This window comes from Hippocampus comes, unplaced genomic scaffold (genome assembly GCF_001891065.2).
Source record: "Hippocampus comes isolate QL1 unplaced genomic scaffold, H_comes_QL1_v1.1 scaffold2, whole genome shotgun sequence".
Lineage (NCBI taxonomy): Eukaryota > Metazoa > Chordata > Actinopteri > Syngnathiformes > Syngnathidae > Hippocampus > Hippocampus comes.
This window is the reverse complement of record NW_017805139.1, coordinates 1,084,947-1,105,724: the sequence shown is the minus strand read 5'-3', so window position 1 is coordinate 1,105,724 and position 20,778 is coordinate 1,084,947. Positions and strand designations below refer to the sequence as shown.

At 40.9% G+C, this 20,778-nt stretch overlaps 1 protein-coding gene across 4 annotated transcripts in view; it reads right to left on the bottom strand.

The window, feature by feature from the left end:
* The window catches only part of apba2b (amyloid beta (A4) precursor protein-binding, family A, member 2b), a 44,017-nt gene that overhangs the window by 6,488 nt on the left and 16,751 nt on the right, over positions 1 to 20,778 (bottom strand). For 2 of the 4 annotated variants that reach the window (XM_019867560.1, XM_019867561.1), the window contains exons 2-8: positions 17,101 to 17,585; positions 13,169 to 14,214; positions 10,031 to 10,111; positions 9,373 to 9,412; positions 6,099 to 6,244; positions 1,589 to 1,624; positions 446 to 532 (exon numbers count right to left, since the gene is read on the bottom strand). In XM_019867560.1, coding sequence (XP_019723119.1) covers positions 446 to 532; positions 1,589 to 1,624; positions 6,099 to 6,244; positions 9,373 to 9,412; positions 10,031 to 10,111; positions 13,169 to 14,214; positions 17,101 to 17,545 — 1,881 coding nt within the window. In that variant the 5' untranslated portion in view covers positions 17,546 to 17,585. Of the gene's footprint in view, positions 1 to 445; positions 533 to 1,588; positions 1,625 to 6,098; positions 6,245 to 9,372; positions 9,413 to 10,030; positions 10,112 to 13,168; positions 14,215 to 17,100; positions 17,586 to 18,697; positions 18,790 to 20,778 lie in introns of those variants that run through there. The other 2 variants (XM_019867562.1, XM_019867563.1) reach the window with 2 other exon arrangements.

Genomic DNA, 20,778 nt, shown 5'->3' with positions numbered 1-20,778 from the left:
CAGCACGCGAAGCATACGCACGCAAAGCCTCACACACGGACGGGGCCTGAGAGCAGACAAACTTATCAGCCACCTTCATTTTGTTCTGTTCAAAACCAAGAATACTGAAATACACCGTTCATGGCATTATTTATTCTTAAAAAGGGCAACCTTATAAAACTAAACATCAGATTGTGATGGAGTGCCTGAAGAGCGAAATATTCATGTATTAAACTGGAGCCGCAACCACATAGCTGGCACAGGACATGTTGAGTCATCCCGCACGCACAGATGTTTGTAAAGCATTTGGGGTATTATGAAGTCTGCTCTAATCCTCTATCACGTTATAAAACCTGCAGGGGGATTTTAGAAGAGGCTACGACGCAATCACTTACTCTCCACTTGTTTGAGAGTACACAACGTTCCCTCTTGAGGTGAAATGAAGCACTCGGAGAAACGGACGCACCTGTGAGTCTGCATTAAGGACCTTGATCCTCTGAGTGGAGATGAATAGATCAACTTCAGTGAGGGTTTGAACGTCTCCATCTTGGTTCTGGAGAAAGAAAAAAACCCAAAATGCAAACACTGTCACATTTCACAACTTGTCCATGTGATCCCTGTCTCACAGTTTAGACAATCAAAATGAAACACAGCGATGACGAGAGCTAAAGCTGACTAATGAGTCGAAAATGGCAGCAAAAATGCAAGGCGGAAAATATGAACTATCCCCGCAAAAAAATTGCACCGAATTCCACTATACGGTATTTTAACAGTGCAGTACTCATTAATTTCGGTGGAAGTTTCACACAGGAGAAAAAATATACACTTTAAGCCTTTGAGGGACAGTGGTTGCTACAGTGGACAGCTTATGTTATCAGGTTACAAGGTGCATGAAAGGGTTCAGTAAAACTGGACACATTTAAATGCCTGCAAATGAAATGAGCGTCGAGCAGTACAACCTAGCCATGTGGGCTATGGGTCCACATTCGAGCTCGCCCAGCATCCTCTTACCCTTCTCAAGACCAACAAGATGCATGATACATGGAATTCTTAATCACCTGATGCATTTGATAAAGTCATTATCCTCCAAATAATGTTGAAAAAAAAAAACAGTCCAATGATTTCAGTGATAATTTGGTTAAATTCTGAAGTAAATTGTCATTTAACCCAATTGTTGGTTTTGTAGTTATTGATAGACACATCTGTGTGTCATTTTCTACTGGCTCAAATACAACTAAAATCAACCAAACCTTAAAATCACACCTACCACATGGAAATGTAAACCACGAGAAATTAGACAATAAATTTGTCATCTTTGAATTTAAATGCATCAACCAAAGAAAAATGCCAATGATTAGTTAGTTGTTTTTTAATTTTTTTTAAGGCATGCATACTGTGCTTGATTTAAAAAAAAACCCAACAGAAATTGTTTGATTAAATCAGAAATGACCACAGAAAACATACAAGGCGTTGGTGGAAAGGCACTTCCGACCCCAGTGGGCCCCCCCCCCCCCCCCCCCTGCCACAAAAAAAAAAAGAAAGAAATAGAAAAGGTGAGAGGAGATGGACGTGTTCAAGATGTTTTATTTTTCCTGCATTTATTACACACCGCTTTTTTCTTGATTTTGGCAGCCTTCTGTACCCTCTGGCAGGCGGGTGGTCAGGCAGAAGTTTGGATGAGACAAGGTCAGCAGATATGGGAGCACAAAAACAGGGGGGAGGGAAATAAAGGAGGTAAATAAAGGGTAAGACAGCAAAGCCCCAAACCAAAAACAGCTGTCCTCTTGCTTTTTCTCAGTTGTAGTTGTATGCGTGAGCGTGTGCGCATGCGTGTGCATGCATTTGACTGTCTGTCTATGGAGGTAGCATAAGCACAGCCATTTTGGTTGTCAATAGATATGAATTAAAACAGCAATTACCAAGTGTAATAATTGCCTTTTTCACCTATAAACATAGTAGCTATAAAAAAAAACATGCAGACAAAAAGAAATTGTCAATCTGAATAAAGGAGAAAAAAATATATAGATAGATAAATATACATGTTAAAGGTTGGATTGTTTGATGATTGGTTGCTCGTGTCAACTCCCAACATCCACATCCAAAACATTCATCCATCCATTTTCTGTTCCACTTTGTCCTCACAAGGGTCGTGGGGGGTGCTGGAGCCCATCCCAGCTGCCTTCGGGCAGTAGGCAGGGGACACCCTGAACCGGTTGCTAGCCAATCGCAGGGCACACAGAGACGAACAACCATTTACGCTCACACTCACACCTAGGGACAATTTAGAGTGTTCAATCAGCCTGCCATGCATGTTTTTGGAATGTGGGAGGAAACCGGAGTACCCAGAGAAAACCCACGCAGGCCCGGGGAGAACATGCAAACTCCACACAGGGAGGCCGGAGCCCGGATCGAACCCAGTACCTCTGCATTGTGAGGTTGACGTGCTAACTACTGGTCCACCGGGCCGCCCTTTATTCATTCATTCATTCCTACATCCAAAACAACATCTACAAAATAAGCAACCACACAGAGACAGGGGAGCACATAAAGCCTAGATAGACGATTTCAATGTGATGCTTCAAGCTTGTTCAAAAGAGTACCGGCAAGGTTGGGTTATCATCTTTGGAATTACACTGGTGTGGAGGCAAATTTAGGCCTTGTCGACACATAGTCGGGTATTTTGAAAGCAGGTGGTATTTTCTGCTGTTTGCCTTGTCATCCACACGTCCAGGTTTCTGACAACTCCAACTAAAATGGAGATTTGCGTCTATCTCCGGATCCGAGTTACGCTGTGGACAGTCGTAACCAGAGATTTACATATTTTAGGACAATTCATCCACCAGTCCGCCATCGGGAATCGGTCGCACTGCCATATAACTCCGGCATGAACCGCACTTGTGTCCCTGCAGCACAAACTGTTTCCATGCTGCTTCTTTTCTATCTGTTCCACCTGACGGCCGTACAAGCACGTTTGACGTGCTCTCCCAGCTTCACACGCAGTTTTTACATGACATCTAAGAGAAGTAACTTAGATTTCTAGACAAGAATTAATTGTTCGGAAAGTTTGATCATGTGTCTCAATACACCCTTCTTCACCCACACCAGCGTTAGTTTCAACATGTTACAGGTGCATGCAGAGCGAGAGCACTGAATTGCTTTCTTACGGCACATTTGAGTGTTGGGAGAAGAAAAAAAGAGAAATGAGGGCGATGTATTACAGTTCAAGATGTACCAATTTAGCTCAGCTAACTGATCTATTTATTTTTTCTTTTAATATAGTATTAGTTCACTTATTGATTCATTTAACTAAATTTTTATTCGTCTGTCTTCTAGACATGTTTGTAAATGCACTGAAAAACACACTTAGTCGGCGCATAACTTTTTTTTGAAGAGTGGATGGAATTTTATTTCTTCACGGGGAAGGGGGAATACTTCGTTTTAAAAAAAAGCCCCAAAAATCTGAGCCCAAAATAGAAGATGAGCCAATATTGACTTTAGAAAATTGACTTTTGAATATTTGGTTTCAGTGCATTTAATTATGCTTCGGTCAGTTCCATACAGTACAACAACATTTTGATAGCAAGAAAATGAAAATAACATTTAAAGGCACATTATTTTGTCGTTGTTGCTTTGATGATCTCTGATTTTTAAAATAAAAAAAAACATGTTGCCTGAAATTATCTAATGTCATCATTTAGTTATTATTTTTATATACATCTGCAGGGAAGGAGACATGAGGCTCTGTCTCCCCTGCCCAAACGTCCCTGGTGAAGTTGACCTAATTATTCCTTTCACCATCTACCAATAACCAGAATTCCCTGTGAAAGACACTTTTGCCCGGGGTTCAACTGTCAAATCTGTATGAGGACAGCTATCGTCAAGAAGAAAGCCTTTCTTGTTTTTTTTTCTCATTTTTTGTTTTGCATCATTTGTTCTTTCCACAGCTTCTCTGCTTTGGGGATTTGAGCAGGGAGGAGACAGACAGCAGGAAGGAATGAGTGAGGATAAAGCCACATAAATATTACATCAAACGGTAAGTACCATGCAGAGAAGAGCTGCATAAATAACCTACAAAGGCTTTGGTACAATTTACACATGATTTATTTCTTTAAGCTCAGCGTGGCATGCCACACATACACACAGTTGGATGTATTATGTAGCATAGTGAAAAGTATGCTTGTTGAAAATACAAACACAAACGCCCAATTCCAACACTTTTGCGCTTTACGACATTGCATCTGCGAAAATCTCATGCAGTGCTGTTTCTGGGTGTTGCTGATATACGGCTTTCGCTGTTCACGGAAGAGTATTACTGTAACTTGCATTTGTAGATGTAGTGACTAACTGTGTTAACGGACAATGGCTTTCTGTGTTCCTGAGCACGTGTGGCAAGATGTTTTCCACAAAAAATGCCAATTTTTAATACATCGCCTCCTGGGGAAGCAAAGGTCACGGGCATCCAATGTTGCTTTTCGGTCTGGCAGAGAGATTTCTCCAGATTTTCTGAATCCTTTGATGGCATCGCGGACCGTCGATAATGAAATCCTGAAATTACTTGCTGCAAAACGTTTTTAATCTGTTGGACTATTTGCTCATGCTGTTGTTGACAAGGTGGCGAATCTCACATCATTCTTGTTTGTGAACAAGTGAGACTTTCGGTGATGCTCCTTTTATACCCAACCATGACACTCACCTATTTGCAATTAACCGCTTCACCTGGGGAATATTTCAAACAGGTGCTTTTTATAGCATGGATGAACTCTTTTCTTGCCCTGTCACAGCTACACAAACACACACACACACACACACACACACACACACTGTACATACATACATATATATATATATATATATATATATATGCACACAATAAATATGCTTTTTATATTTATTGATTACAATATGTTTTGGACATATAATTGACATTCCAGTTGTAATTATTGTACAGTGTATTAACTTTAGCCTCAATTATTCATTCAGGGCTGTATTATACTTTTCGCGGTGTCTTGTGGTTTCATAACGTCATTGGTGTAGGAGTATAGAATGGAAAATCTGGAGATCTGTCTGAATCGCGGCCCTTCCTTCTGGACTGGTGTAGCTAGAGCGCCTGTTTGCCAATTTGGCAGATCGGTCTGCACCATGCTGGGCATTCTAGCATAGTGAGGGTGTGTTCATCTCTTTGAAAATACAGTCTGAAGTTACGCCTGGTCGGACCATATCTAAATCTTGGCGCAGGTGGTGTAATGCAATTTTAGTGAATTTGATCAGGGCAGAGGCAGACGGATTCTGAGCTCCGCAAATTTAATGTGTGGATGTCATAATTTTCCATTTATAAATAAGAAAACAGTGGGCATCAAACCCTCTGAGTCATTGTAGAAATCAACTAATTGAATGCATTATAATCATTATTTTTATTATGATCGAATTCATTCTTATTTGAATTGTATCAGTTTTTAAATCATCTCACTGTGTAAATATTTAGTGTGGAACGTTAACTGTGTTTGCTAATTATCAGTGCGTGTTGTGAAATGGGTTACAGATATATGTTCCTCATAAATAAATGACAAACTCATCAGTAAAGTTTCATCCTTGTTCGGGAGGGCATGCCACACACACACACACACACACGCACGCACCCTGACACACCACCCCACCTGACACACACACTCCCACACACACACACACACACACACACACACACACACACACCAAAGATGTGACAATGCTGTCCATCATTGTGTGCTTGTCATATTGTGCAGCACATGGAAAATGACTGTCCAAATTATTGTTCGCATCATAGTATTTTTTCTGTGAGTTTACCTACTTGTTTGTGTGTAGTTCCATAAAAAAGTGCTGTTTACTGGTACAGTCTCGAGCAAGTAGTCCAAAAACACTCCTTGGTCGACTTACAGCAGTCACTCAGTTGAACTATACTGTACATGTACTACTAAACTTACAGTCCCTGCGTAGTCTGAGTTGCTAGTTTAAGAATTGTTCAGCAATGGAAACACGTCTGTTTGACACCATCTAATTGGAGCATATCATACCTTATAAAATGTTTTCATTCGCCATATGGTCAAAAGAGATATTTTTGACATTGTATTCTGGTCTTTTAGTACCTTAACCCTGCTGACTGCCTCCTGGGCTTGCATCATGCGGATATTCTTGGAAGGGTTCCTCTCAGACAGCAGCTGAGTGGAGCCCAGGTAGTTAGCAGCAAAAATGATTCCATCAATCAGATCTTCTGGCTCGCAGGGTCCAGGAACTAAGGCGGGGAGAAAAGATGCATATTGGTAGGAAGCCAACAGGAGAGACGGACGGGGTTTGGTGTCGCTGTGGTGAAGCAGAGCCAAGCACCGTGGCAAGAGAACAATAACACATTGTGTGAGCAATGAGATGGCTCCTGGTTGGGAGCTGATGGAGGCGTGATGTGTGAGGAAGCCTGGCTTGTGATTAATCCGTCTGTGATATGTAAATGTAGACAAGCCAGCCACTCTGGGCCATGTTGCACTGTCACAATCCGTGGAAGCAGACAGGCAGCTAAGCCCCTCACTCATCATTTGATTTGACATCTGTCAGCAGGCGGGGAAAGAGCACAGAAGGAGCTCAACCAGGCCTTCCGTGCACTGTCAGAAAAAAAGGGTACTTGTTGGGGTTCATTGATGTACTACAGAGCTCGACAGTGAATCCCCAGGTACAAGTATAGTTTATGGTTAAAAAGGGTACATAAATGGTCCAAACTATCAAATGGGTATAAGGGGGACCATATAGGCGCCCTGTTGTTCAAATGGAAGAGTACAGTGATTGGCTGGCAGGATAGGTGACCCTTTCCTCGAAAATGCCGGCAACAGCCATCTTGCATCGCCCGCTTCCGACTACTTTCCGTGAAATTTTCTACTCGTTAAGTAGTTTTGTGAATGTGAAGACATGTATTTTTGGAGAGGGTGTTTAACATTATGTTGACTGTGCAAAACATCTATAATGTTGTAACAATCACTGGATATTATTCGCTTTCATCATGAATATGACCCTCTTGATTTTTGCACGTGCATGCTGGTTGAATTAAAAAGTCAATTCAACACAGCTTCAAACAAGCATCATGCTTTCCTAAAAAAAACAAAAAACAAATATGTGTTGGTTGAACACATTTTAATCACGTGAAACCGAAAATCAAGTCCTGTTGTTTTCAGTAATGTCTCAACTCAAGGGAGACTTCGAACAACGAAAAGGAGAAACCCACTTTGCATAGCATAGACGTCGATAAAAAGGTCCATGTTAAATCCTGCTAAAATGGAAAAAAAAAAGAAAACAAAAAAAAAACTACCACACCTATAATTTATTAAGTTGTAATTGGATGCAAATTAATGTATACTTGTACCCTTAGTATGGAACGCTATGTTAATGTAATTGTTGACTAAAAGTTCAAATGGCTTCACTTGGTTGCATTTTGACGGCCTGACAGAAATTTTGCTGTCTTACTTCAATAGATGTCTTACATGTCCTTAGTGAAAATCTCCACTGTGTAACGAGCTAGCGACACATGATTTTTCATTTCCAGATGATACGATACGAATTGTAGTAGTGGCACACCTGTCTGCATGACGAGCGCTGCTGCATTCAGGTACAGGAAATAAAGTTGTCTTTCCAATCAATGTTGGCAATGACATTTAATAGTAGTATTTCAACTATACAGTGAAAAGTAATGGTGTGTTGAAGTTACTCAACTTTATTTTGTCTAGTGGCTACACATAAAAAAACAAAAACAAAAAGCATCTGGATCCGGGTACATTTTTTTAAGTGAATACACATTCTTGGTTGAATTAAAAAGTCAATTCAACACAGCTTCAAGCAAGCATCCTCCACCAGGGAGTCAATATCGTCTCTCCCTGCCCCTGGAGCCGACATGCAATGAGAAAAAAAAAAAAATCTTTTGGATTTACTTGATTCGAACATGTACATGTGTTGCACAGGATTAAAATGTGGTAAATTGATGTTATTTTCTCATGCTTTCCTAAAAAAAACAAAAAACAAATATGTGTTGGTTGAACACATTTTAATCACGTGAAACCAAAAATCAAGTCCTATTGTTTTAGTGAGCGCCTCAACTCAAGGGAGACTTCTAACAACGAAAAGGGGAAACCCACTTTGCATAGCACAGACGTCGATAAAAAGGTCCATGTTAAATTCTGCTAAAATGGCAAAAAAAAAAAAAAAAAAAAATTACCACACCTATAATTTATTAAGTTGTTATTGGATGCAAATTAATGTATACTTGTACCCTTAATATGGAACGCTATGTTAATGTAATTAATGACTAAAAGTTCAATTGGCTTCACTTGGTTGCATTTTGACGGCCTGACAGAAATTTTGCTGTCTTACTTCAATAGATGTCTTACATGTCCTTAGTGAAAATCTCCACTGTATAACGAGCTAGTGACACATGGTTTTTCATTTCAAGATGATTCGATACGAATTCTAGTACGTGGTATTGGCACACCTGTCTGCATGATGAGCAGCATTCAGGTACAGGAAATAAAGTTGTCTTACCAATGTTGGCAATGACATTTAATCGTAGTATTTCAACTATACAGTGAAAAGTAATGGTGTGTTGAAGTTACTCAACTTTATTTTGTCAAGTGGCTACACATAAAAAAAAACAAAAACAAAAAACATCTGGATCCGGATCCATTTTTTTTAAGTGAATACACATTCTTTTTTAAAATGTATCTGGATCCAGATGATTTTATTTCATGCACCCACTTGACATAAAAAAAGAGCAAATTCAACACATTTTTTTTCAGTGTGTGTGGTTTTTATATTGCCATATCAACTAAGGCCATTCTGGCAATATGTATTGGCTTTATACTGCAGCAGCAAATGAACATAAACATTTCCTTTATTTGTTTTAAGAGAAAATGCTGCTGCGTGTTGTGCTTGGTGTGGAGTAGAAATATAAAAATAATACAAATATACAATGGACCACTTCAAGAAAAATGGTTCATAATTCAGGATAAAACATCACAACATTTTGCTCGATAAAGAACATCAATGTTTGTGACTGCTGACTGTTGTTTAAAGTCACACCATTGTATGCCTGAAAAAGGGTACATATTGGGTCCTCTACGTATTTGCCCACAATTGTACCCTAACATACATATTTGGCCCACCGTATATCGTGTGGGTTGCGATATGTACCCTGTTTGAGGGTACAATAGATTTACCCATGAGGGTACTGCCCCACTGACAAGCCATTGGACCCTAAAAGGTACTAATTTCACCCCTTTTCTTCTGACAGTGTGGGATAGACTGGAGGTGGAGCTCAGCACCTCCCAATGCGGTTGCTTTACTTTGAGGTCAACATACAGCAGATCATGTACAGACAGATGAACTTACCATCAACAAAGCTGGGGAACGACGCGACTTTTTTGGTAGTCTAGAAAACAACAACATAACAGTGTTATGGTATAAACAAGAGTTATTTTGAGCAAAAACTGCTTTTTGTGAATGGTTGTGGTCACTAGCGTGTCTGCCTTCATGTTCAGCTGAAATACTCTTCTGCTCAACCATGACCATGAATGCTTTCAATTGAAAATGGATAAACGATTCAGGAAATGGGCTTGCTGCACTATGCTCATGAGCACTGCAGAAGTGGGTATAGCGAGACTACAAATACAAAATCCTGCGGGCAATTCTGTGGAAGCGAGATAAACATACAGGAAAAAAAAAACGTTATCGGGCTGTGACCTGTGACATCTTATTCTTACATGATATAACCTGCTCAGAGAAGCCAAGGACAAAAGCAGTGTGTGGAAAATGCTCTGAAAACAACCGTCGTCTCTATGTATACGGCTTTCATAAAATCAGGCAAGTAGCTCACTTAAGAAAAAACCCACCAAATGATAACCAGAGGACATGCTGTGGTGCAATTCCAAAAGGATCCCTTTGTGCAATCACACACACCCACCGTTACATCCAAACAGAAATATCAGCATTTTAAAGTAGACTGGGGGTATCACTATCAGAGAATACAGAAGCAGGGTACGAATCTTACATCAGGTGCGTTGTTGTTCTCCAAGGGAACGTTCAGGTCAGAGCGCTGCTGTTTTCTAGGCTGCTCTGCACCATTGTTCACCTGGCAGGGCAACACAGACAAACAGGTGTGAAAAACGTATAGGACAGAACACAATAATGGCAGCTAGGAAGCTTTCGAGGAAGTACCTGGACCTGCTACAGACCTAGATGAAAACACCTTTGACCTTAGAAAACAGTAGTGACGAAACTCTCCAAACTGGTAGAGAATACAACACAATTGCCTAAAATTTGAATAGATACCACATTGTTAGGTTTGAAAAAAGTGACTAATGCTGTCTTTTACTTGCCCTTCATTCAATTTTGTATTTTGTCTCAGCTGCCTACAAATACTTGGTTAGCAGCAGGGCAGCCAGCACACAACCACACACCGAGGGGATTATCTTTACTTCCCGGGATATATCTATCTCGCTGTGCGCAACTGCTTATTAACATTCTGCCATTAGTGGCGCAAATGAAGCATCTTGCCAATAAACGTGCTCCTCGCTGGGAGGGCAGAGATGAAAAGTGGAAATGTGACATTCAACGGCAATATTGTCAGGCAAATGGAGCTGGAATCAGTAGATATACTGTGTGACATTAGTGCCCTTCTTTGCAAAATGAGAGCTAAAGACCTGATTAGTATTCACGGTGTTCTGTAAGTCGGTTGTTCAAACAGCCCTTAATGAGATTTGTATTATTCAGTGGGATGTGATGCTAAAATCCATGTCGTGCCACAAAATTGCATATGACCAAAACACTGTACAGTACACGTTTTCATCAGTGACATCGTCACCATTTGCATAATGAAGGCACCCATCTAAACAAACATTTGCTTCATTCCTCAAGAAGAACGTGTACAGTTTTGAAAACATTGGCCAAGACTAGAAATCTGATGAAGAGTCATTACCGTATTTTCCGTACTAAACGGTGCACCTAAAAGCCTTCCGTTTTCTTAAAAGCTCACGGCGCGCCTTAAAATCCGATGCGCCTTGTGTATGGTTATTAACGGTAATATGTCGACCCCAAAATGGCTCCTTGCTTACAACGCAGAGTTCAAACTTAAGGCGATCGGGTTTCGCAGTTGAACACGGAAATAGAGCAGCGGCAAGAGAGTTCAACGTTAACGAGTCAAAGTTATAACTTGCTGTTGGTTAAGTGAACTGTGTCGCTGCTTTATTAAACACGTTTTACTGACATCTGATCGTTCTGTTGGCATAGCTCTATCTAGTGGATGCATTGTAGATTGCGTCTTATAATGCGGTGCGTCCAAAATATGAAAAAATTACAAAATAGGCCATTCACTGAAGGTGCGCCTCATAATCCAGTGCGGCTTTTAGTATGGAAAATATGGTGCAGGTTCCATGTCAATGTATTGTGTTGGAACTCAGAAACCATACAGAGTACCCACAAGGTCCAACATCCAATGCTAAAACTAAGATGCATATGCTATATCTATGGTTGCATTGTTGCCAGCCATGTTTACATGCTAGCAGTGTTGTCCGTTTCCCGTTTTGGTTGCAAGTGTTACTTTCTATATGGACAAGATACATTAGGGATGTTTAATACCAATTTTTTTCAAACCAATACCAGTTCAATGATTCACTTTTGAGTACTTGACGAAATCAATACCAAGTACCGATACCACTTGTAGCCTACTGATGATGATGCACAAAATTTCAATTAACACAATGGCAGATAACTGTGAACAAAGACTTTGCTGTCTATCTGATGCACATGATGATTCGCAATGTGTCAAATGGCAGCAGTGTACATTGACCACTGCCAAGGAAGACTTTTTCAATATCAGAGTTTGTTTTGCTTTACATATCAGTGGCTGGTATCGGCATCCTTCACAACCAGTACCTTGAAATAAGGCCGGTATTGCCCTGATACTTATACTGGTCCATTCCGAATATACAGTATATGCAAATACATGAAACTAGCAAATGTGAATTTGACACCAACTGAACAATGCAATGTATAAAGTAGGAATCGATATTTTCTCAACTATAACCATATAATCCAAACCCTACAATTAACAGATAAATACATTTACACAGTGACATTAAGATTGCATACATCTAAAACAATGCTACACATACCTCTGTGCTTAGCTTGACTTAGAATGAATATAATATTGCCCGTACTGGGTTTTATGAGGTCAAATACACCAGACGCTGATAGATACTGCTCAACCTTCAAGAACCAATGTAGTCAAGATACAACTTTATTCAACGGACTGTGTTACTTCAATATAAACAAGGCTAATTACAACCTAATACATGTACAACCAAGTATTGTACGTCGATTGTGTTGGGGGATACGTGTGCATGTGCGTTCCTGCGTGCATATGTGTGTGGTAACCAGAAATAACTACGCACTGTTACTAGATCGCGTGACCCACTTCTGAACTACAAATAAGCACCACACAGTGCACGCACTTGTACACATGGTGGAGCAGATGTGCATTTTCACAATATTAAAAAACGTCTCTGTTCACCATCCTATTTAGAGTGAGGGAGCATCTGTGCAGGTTTGGTGTGTGCGTGGAGTGTATGAACGTGCTTTATATGTGTATTTATTCTGCTCTGTAACAGCAAGGCACAAGGACAGGGGCAAATCGAAGAACATGTGGGAGGGGGAAGAATACACCTATTTTCGGGGGAGAAATGAGAAACATTTCCCCTGTAGCTCACAGACTTGCTGCTGGCTACGCTCTCTTTCATTATATTCCAAGGTAAGTGTCTCTGCCAGACAGCCATCAAAAAGATGAGTTATGGATATCATTTCTGCAAAACTACTGAGCATATATGCATTGCTGTATTGCTTTTGTTGCAAACTGACTACATTTTGTATGTCTGACTCAATACTTGAAGTACTGTTCAATCAAAAGCCACTCAAAAAGCGGTTCTGGAAATGCCTTTTAAAAGAGTTTGTACATTAAAAAGAAAACAATTGCTAGCACTGTGCCAACATGCTTATGCCTCAAGGCAAATAAGCCAGCTCACAGTCCTCCAAATTCAGCTAAACCAGGCAAATTGTTTTCTTATTTGTGACTGATGTGATAAACCCAGAGGGAAGCTGTTGCTTTGTTTAGGTAAAAAGTGTTACAGCTCACCTGCTCCTGTTGCCATCTCTGCCGATCTTCTGGGGAATGTGGTTGGATCTTGAGGCCCCTCTGGAGGTCTGGGTTGTTATGATGCACAGAAGGCAAGTTGAGGGATTTGGGTCTGCTGTCATGGCGATGGTGAGCGAGCGGATATGTGGCCGTGTTGGGCTTGGCGTGAAGGTAGTCACCTGTGGGCGGATCCTGTAGCAGTTCTTCTGGACTTTGATCAGTGCCACTACTGAGGCTTCCCATGCTCATACTCATCTTGATCTCAGCAACTATTTGGTCAATGTCCTCCTCCGCTTCCTCACCCGTCTCCCCCTCTACCACTAACACCTTCCGGCCTCGGAAGGGAGAGACATGCACAGAGTTGCCATTGTCCTCTGGGGCATAGTAATCGCCAGTATAGGCCCTTTCATGTCTCTCGTGTTCATCTCCTTCCTCCTCTCCTTCCTCATTTGGACCGTCCTCCTCGCTTCCTGCATCGTCCTCGTCCTCCTCACAAGTGTGGAGGCCATCCTGCATGGCAGGTTGTTGTTGGTGATGATTGTGATGGTTGTGGTCCAAGATCGGTTCCGGTCGTCCATTGTATATCTGTTCATCTGGGTCTTGCTCCACCACCTCACAGCGTACCTCCCCTTCGCCCTCAGCCCACTCCTCCACTCTGTGCCTCTCTCTACCGGCCCACTGCTCTTGCCTGCCCGGACTCTCCTCTCTCCACTCCTCGCCACCCTCTTCATCGCCTTCCCTCCACGCCTCGCTCATGCCTTCCTCCTCTTCTCTCCACTCTTCTTTGGCTGCATTTTCTTCTTCTTCTTCTTCATCACCCATCCACTCCTCCTCTCTCACCTCTTCCCCTGCCTCCCCCTCATCAGCCCACCCTTCAACTTCCTCGTGGCATTCGGCTTGGCCTTCACCTGGCTGCGTAACACAAGCCCGCTCGTGACCGTGTTTGCAGTCTCCCTGGCTGCTGCAGTCCATACCTTCCATGTAGCTCTCATCCTCGGGACAGTACCGGATGTAGTAAGTTACACCTTCATCCTCCTCTGCCAATCCTGGAAGGATGAATGATCACAAACATTTATGTTATTCATCTATGGTGCATAAGAAACAGGTGAATCATAAGAATTACTAAGGCACGAGGTAGAGTGCTTTGCCAAGACTGAATATTCCTATTTTGGACCAACAACAAATCTGCAACCTTATCCAAGGAAAATAAAATATAAAACGGGTGTTTAGGGTTTGAGGACAAAAACGGAGCAGATGAGTGGAGGTGGACCCTGCCCCTTTGGTCTCACCCAATTGGCCACGCTCCCTGCACACCCTTGATTTAAACTCTGTCATAGGGGTAAAACTTTAACAGTATGTTTTTCTCATGATCTCTCTATATCAGAAAGGCTCACCTTTTGTGCGCGGTCTGGATTGTATCCCCAGAGCTAATAATAATAATCATAACTTGGATTTATATTGTGCCCTTCAAGGGACCGAATGACGAGGGACTTGTGATAACATACTCATCACCCCCACGCAAGAGAGTAGTAACAATCTTTAAAGCACATTTACTGGCAAGGAACTAAAGGCAACAGATGAAATGCATGTTCCTAATAGATGACTGCTAATGAAAAATATGACCAAAAAAAACAAAAACAAAAACAGTGGAAACTTCTAAAGTCATACAGTTCAGAGTCTGACCACCATTTTGGGAGAGTAAAATATGAAATCAAACACTGAGGCAGAGCATGGTGACAGCTCAGATGGGTGTGCAAATAGTAACTCTAAGAAGTTATGGTTGAATGTTTAATAATTGCTCCAAAAAATGGCATGCCTAGGAGCAGAAAATATTGGAATGAGAGAAGAAAATAATTTACACCAGAGGTCACGGGAAGTACGCAGATACAAATTCAAAGATGTTCGACTTCAGCCCTACTACCCTTGTACTAATAATTCACAAACAATTGAAGTGTTTTTTGTTGTTTGTTTGTTTGTCTGTTTTAATATTAAGAATTGTTCTTGCTTGGAAGCCAGCACCCTCCAAATTATGCAAAAACCTCTTTCAAATAATTAAACAGGGTAATATGATGAGAGACAGACCAACAAAGAGGGATGCAAAAGAAAACATAACCGACTTTTTATACTTGTCATGTTCAGTTATATATAAATGTATGAAATACAAATAGATGAAAAGTTATTTAGAAAACAGATATCAGTATGTGCAGTTCAAAAACATAAAAAACAAATCACTCGCAGATCACTCATGTGGTTCCCCAAGAGTCTGTGCGAGGCCTGAAACTTTTCATAATGTTTATAAATCATATCTGCTGTGTCTCATAACTACTTGAAAGTGTCTTATTTACCAATGACACAAATCTCTACTGCTCTGGAGGAAACAGTTTCAGACAACTGTGGAGAAAAAAAATCAATTGAACATATTTAAAGAATGGTTTGACATAAAAAAATATTGTCACTAAAAGTCGCAGTTTTTTTCATAGTTTGGCCGGGGTTGCGACTTATACTCTGGAGCGATTTATGTGTGAAATGGTTAACACGTTGTACAGATCACGTTATTTTCACATTAAACCGCAAGAGGGTGGTCTCGGCCTGTGTTGATACTTTCCACGTTGGCAGTAACTGAGAAAAACAACTGACGATGAGTCTGACGTAAGCGACGTAGAAGAGGAAGCGCTGCATCTCCTCCCTCCTCCCTGTATGTATTAATAACATGTTCGTTTTGTTTTCTGTTTACTGAGAATTGTATTCTGACTTGTTCAATAAAGATTATTAAAAAAAAAAAAAAAATTTCCTCCCTCCTCCCTCCGGAGTTGGCGGAGTTGTTTAAAAGTGACACCGAGCAGGAAGATTTCATTGGATTTCATGATTTGGAGTGAAGCTGATGGTTTGGTAAATTTGTTAGCATGTTCTTTGTGCTATAGTTGTCTAAATAACTCTTAACATGTTACGTGAACATACCAGGCACATTCACAGTTCGTTGTTTAAGTGTCATGTAACGTTTTATTTTTATTTTAAATTGCCTTTGAAGATGACGAATGTTTTTAGTGTTGGATTTTATCAAATAATTTCCCCCAAAAATACGATTTATACTCCAGTGCGACTTATATATGTTTTTTCCTTCTTAATTATGCATTTTTTGGCTGGTGCGATTTATAATCCGGAGCGACGTATAATCCGAAAAATACGGAATTGTTTCGGGTACCAGACTAAACACCAAGTCAAAAACCAACAAATTCACTATTTATCAAATTAAACACAGTGAAATTTTATGACCTGCTTGAGTTGAAAATAGCAAAAATTATCACCAAAGTACACAAGACGCGCAGATGCTATTTGAAAATTAAAGAATTGCTCTGACTTATGGGGTACAAAAATCCAAAAGAAGAACAGACATTCAGAAAAGGTCTGTTTAGGTGTTACTTTGTGGAATAATTTCAGAACTGACCTCATGACGTATGAATCGCTTGCTGTGTACAAAAACAGCTTCAAAAGTAGATTGATCGGGGGTGGCCAAACTTTTTTGACCCAAGTTCGACTTTTGAAGCGACTAACCTCCCGCGATCGACCCGATCGCACACGTGTAAGCATATACACATGCACGCGGGTGCCCAACCATGCACACACGCGCATATGCACGCACGCGCGATAAGCAACAGCCGGAATGGCCCCTACTAAAATGAACAAAAGCAAAACACACAGACACACAAATCTTTTTTTTTCCCCCTCATTTCCTGCTCCCACCCCTCGCGGACGACTTGGGACCAGTCCGCTGGCTCCCGGTCGATCACGATCAACTTATTGGGCACCCCTGGTCTAGATTGTCCACAAGTGTAATTTTGAGTGTGAATGTTTTAAATCTCTTTACTTCCGACGAAAATGTTTCATGTTATCTGTATGCTCAGTAAAATAGATAAACTAATGAAATCACTCACCGTCATCATAGTCCTCCTCATCCTCTGAAGTGTTGTTAATGTAGTCAGAACAGGAGTCATCATCCAGGCTGTCAGCTCCATCATGAAAGTCTGCCTGGTTGTGGCTGTCTTGCTCATGCTCATGTTCAGGCGTTGAAGGTGTTTCAGGTCTCTGGTCCTCTAATTCTACATCTGGTTGATTGGTATATCGCTTCAGTTCAACATCTGCATCCACATCCACTTCTGGACAATTGGGAACCGCGTCCTCACGCTTGAGAGATGAATAATGTGCCTTACAGGTATGAGGGAGTGGCTTTGGCACATGTGATTCCTTAGGATAGCGGATCGGCCGCTGGCGAGGATGGATGGCTTTCAATTCACATGATTCTGTGTGATGAGCTGTAGGACAGGAGGTGGTGACTGGCGGAGCCACACCGTGGGTCCCTGGCCTCTTCCTTTGAGCCATGTTTGGTAGTTTACAGGCCTTGCATTGTTACGGTTTGCTCCTAAGCAACACAAAGACACAGAGATGCAAAGATATGAGCTAATTCCACGTCAGGGATGCATATGAGTCAGTCTTTGCTTCTACAGGTAGACAGAAGAAGAGGGTTGACTGAAAAAGGACTGGGCGAAATAAATATCAAACCTAATGTAATGGATACCTTATTAGAACTACGAAAACTGACAGTGAAGCTTCAAGCCTGTATCCCTACACACCGAAATCATTGGACTAATCTGATAATAATAGTCTGTAGGATTCAGATTTAACTTCGGTTTTGAAATGAAAATATAGACTGACTGTTTCTTGAGAAATATGTGTGCAACAGAGGCATGTGAATTCAAATCTGTTTCCTATTGAGAGAGAGCGAGAGAGAGCGAGAGAGAGAGAGAGAGAGAGAGAGAGAGAGAGATGAATCCCATCAACTGTCTCACTATGGTCTGCGATATTTTTATTGTGAGTTTCCAGCAAAAAATCTCGAGAAGCAACTTTTAGTAGTACATTTGTCCCAGTTACAAGACGGATGAGTGCTTCAGAAGTCACAACAAAGACTAATGCCCTGTACAGCTTGATATTCTTATTACCGGCCAAACAATTCAAGTTGAATCAGAAGAGAACGCAGCAAACAGTAATAGAAGACACAACCCCCAAAATGTCATAGTTTGGCTGATTTTGTGAGTGAGAGATTCTATCGAAGACGCTTCACGTTGGAAGTTATTAGATAAATTTGCAAAAAGATTCACATTGGAACGACGGTCCGTGCATGCACAGCAGCATGAATTTGCACTAACTCATGCTATTGTCACCAATCATTCTTCAGCTTTCTGTCAGACACACCCTACAGTTCCCTGGCATCTGTTGTCAGGATCCAATTGACAGCTTTCAACATTTTTGCCTGCTCCAATCATCAGTGATTATCGGAACTCATTAGCTATGAGCCAGCCAGCTCACCCTGAAACACAAATATAAAAAGACCACACAGCAACACTCCTCAAGCTACGCAATATTGTATGTGAGCATCAGTGACAGTGACTGACTGCCTGCTGCATCGTTCACAAAGAGTAACTCATTATTACTCATTGGAGATGGACATCATTGCAAACCGAATCAACCTCTTACCTGAGGTCCTGAAATGGGATGTGGTGTACAATAGCAGTGGCGGTAACAACGGCCCAGTGTTCCCTCTCTTCGGTCTTCCGTGCTCCTCCCTTCCCCCCACCAGTCGCTACACAGCATGCACCTCACTGACTCCACCCGCCCCGTTTCGCTACATTATATTCTAACATCCGCTTGTTGAAGCACAGCCCCTCCTGAGCAGAGAGTAAGGATCAGTAACTATGGGTAACTGCATCTCAGGGGCGGGGAAAGCTCCCCTTTGACCTCTCTTTGTTGGATTCCAATATTGAGAAGCCCTTGGATTTTGGTATGGTTTTGCCTCATTGAAGCACGAGTTTAATCATATATAACCACTTGCAAATAAAATGTACTCACAAATTGTGCATTACATTGAATCAGCATTTTCAACAGCATTAGGACACATTTACAAGTAATGTTTAATAAACTTATTGCCATGCAGTAAACAAGGGGTCAGTACTCAAGTCTTGTGTTCACTTGATGATGTCTATCAGGAGTTACATACTGTACATATTGCTAATATATCCACTCATGTACAACAATATATTGCTTTACTCCCCTCATGTACAATTACTGTTCTTGTTATTTGATGTTAAAGTTTTTTTTTTTTTTTTTTTTTTTAATGACCAGGAACTCCCCACCTCTTATTGTAGCGGATCAGTCACTTCACCAATTTTCGACACATAATGTAACTGCATCTAACTGTCATGCACCTAAATGTGCCAAAAATAGAGGCAGTGGTTAAAACGTTGTTTATTTTTAAGAAAGTAAAAATGTTTCACAGAGATGTCGCATACACAGCCAGGTACGAGCCTGCCTACAGAATCCCAACGGGCCGCTTCGAGTAGCAGCTTGGGAACAATTGAGCCAAGCTATCATCTCCAGCAAACCCGTTTCTGTCTGCCACAAAATGCTTTCGCTAGAGTGAGATGATGCTTTAAATGATCATCAGACACTGGTGTAGTTCGGGAGATACGTGTGTGCAGTGTGTTGATGTCAGGTTGAGGAGGGGAGAAATAGTGAGAAGCAGTCCGATCACATCAGATGGCTTAGGCACAGTGAAGGTCCTGGGAATACTAATGTCTCTGCTTGAATTTTCAGTATGACCTCGAGTCACTCTTGTGAAAGAAACCGGGAAAGACAAAAACACAAATTTCAGATTTTTCATGGTTTCCATTAGCATATCAATGCAATGTTTATTATGTAGAAACTGATCAGTTTCAAAATTTCAGATGAATATTTGCCAAAATGTGTGATTTTTTTGTTTTTGTTTTTATTTACTTGTTTCAGCAATGGCAACTACAATATAACAGGACAGACCTTCACCGGAGCTTTAAGCAAAACTGGGCGGGGTAAAAAATGAGCTACGTTTGTTTTTGTCCACCTGTTCTACAAACTCTGGGGTGTGTGGACAGTTCAACTCAAAATGAAAACAAGCAAAAGATGTGCTCAGTTGACCTCTATTTTCCTGAGTAAAACATATAAAGAACAGGTCTTCAAATTTTTAAAGACTGCTTTATCATCCCCATGCAAACATGCTATGAAAAATATGAAAGGTTTACCAGCCTTTTTTCCCCAAGTATTTTTGGGGTTTCATAAATTTAATGGGTGTCAATAATACAAAGATTTTTACTGTTTCATGGGCCAGTCTTGTCCCTATTTGCCTGTGAATAGACGGGGTCCACTGTACACTACAAAGACAATATATTATTGTCTTTGTAGTGTACAGTAGTGTAGTGTATATTATATTATATTATATTGTTCGAACTGACAAAAGTTTTACTCATTTTGCATACGAAGCCAGCGACACACGTTCCCAAAAATTTTGGATAGGAGGATGCTTAACTGTGTTACATCACTTTTGCTTTTAACAACACACACACTCAATGAGCATTTGGGAAGGGAGAACACTAATTATTGAAGGTTTTTTTTTTTTTAGGTGGATTCAGTTGGTCAACAGGGACTTGGTTGTTGTGTTTTGTGCTTCATAATGAGCCACATTCTGTATTTGCAGTGGGAAACAGGAACATCTCCACTGCAGCAGAGTGAGGGAGTGGGGTGTTGTA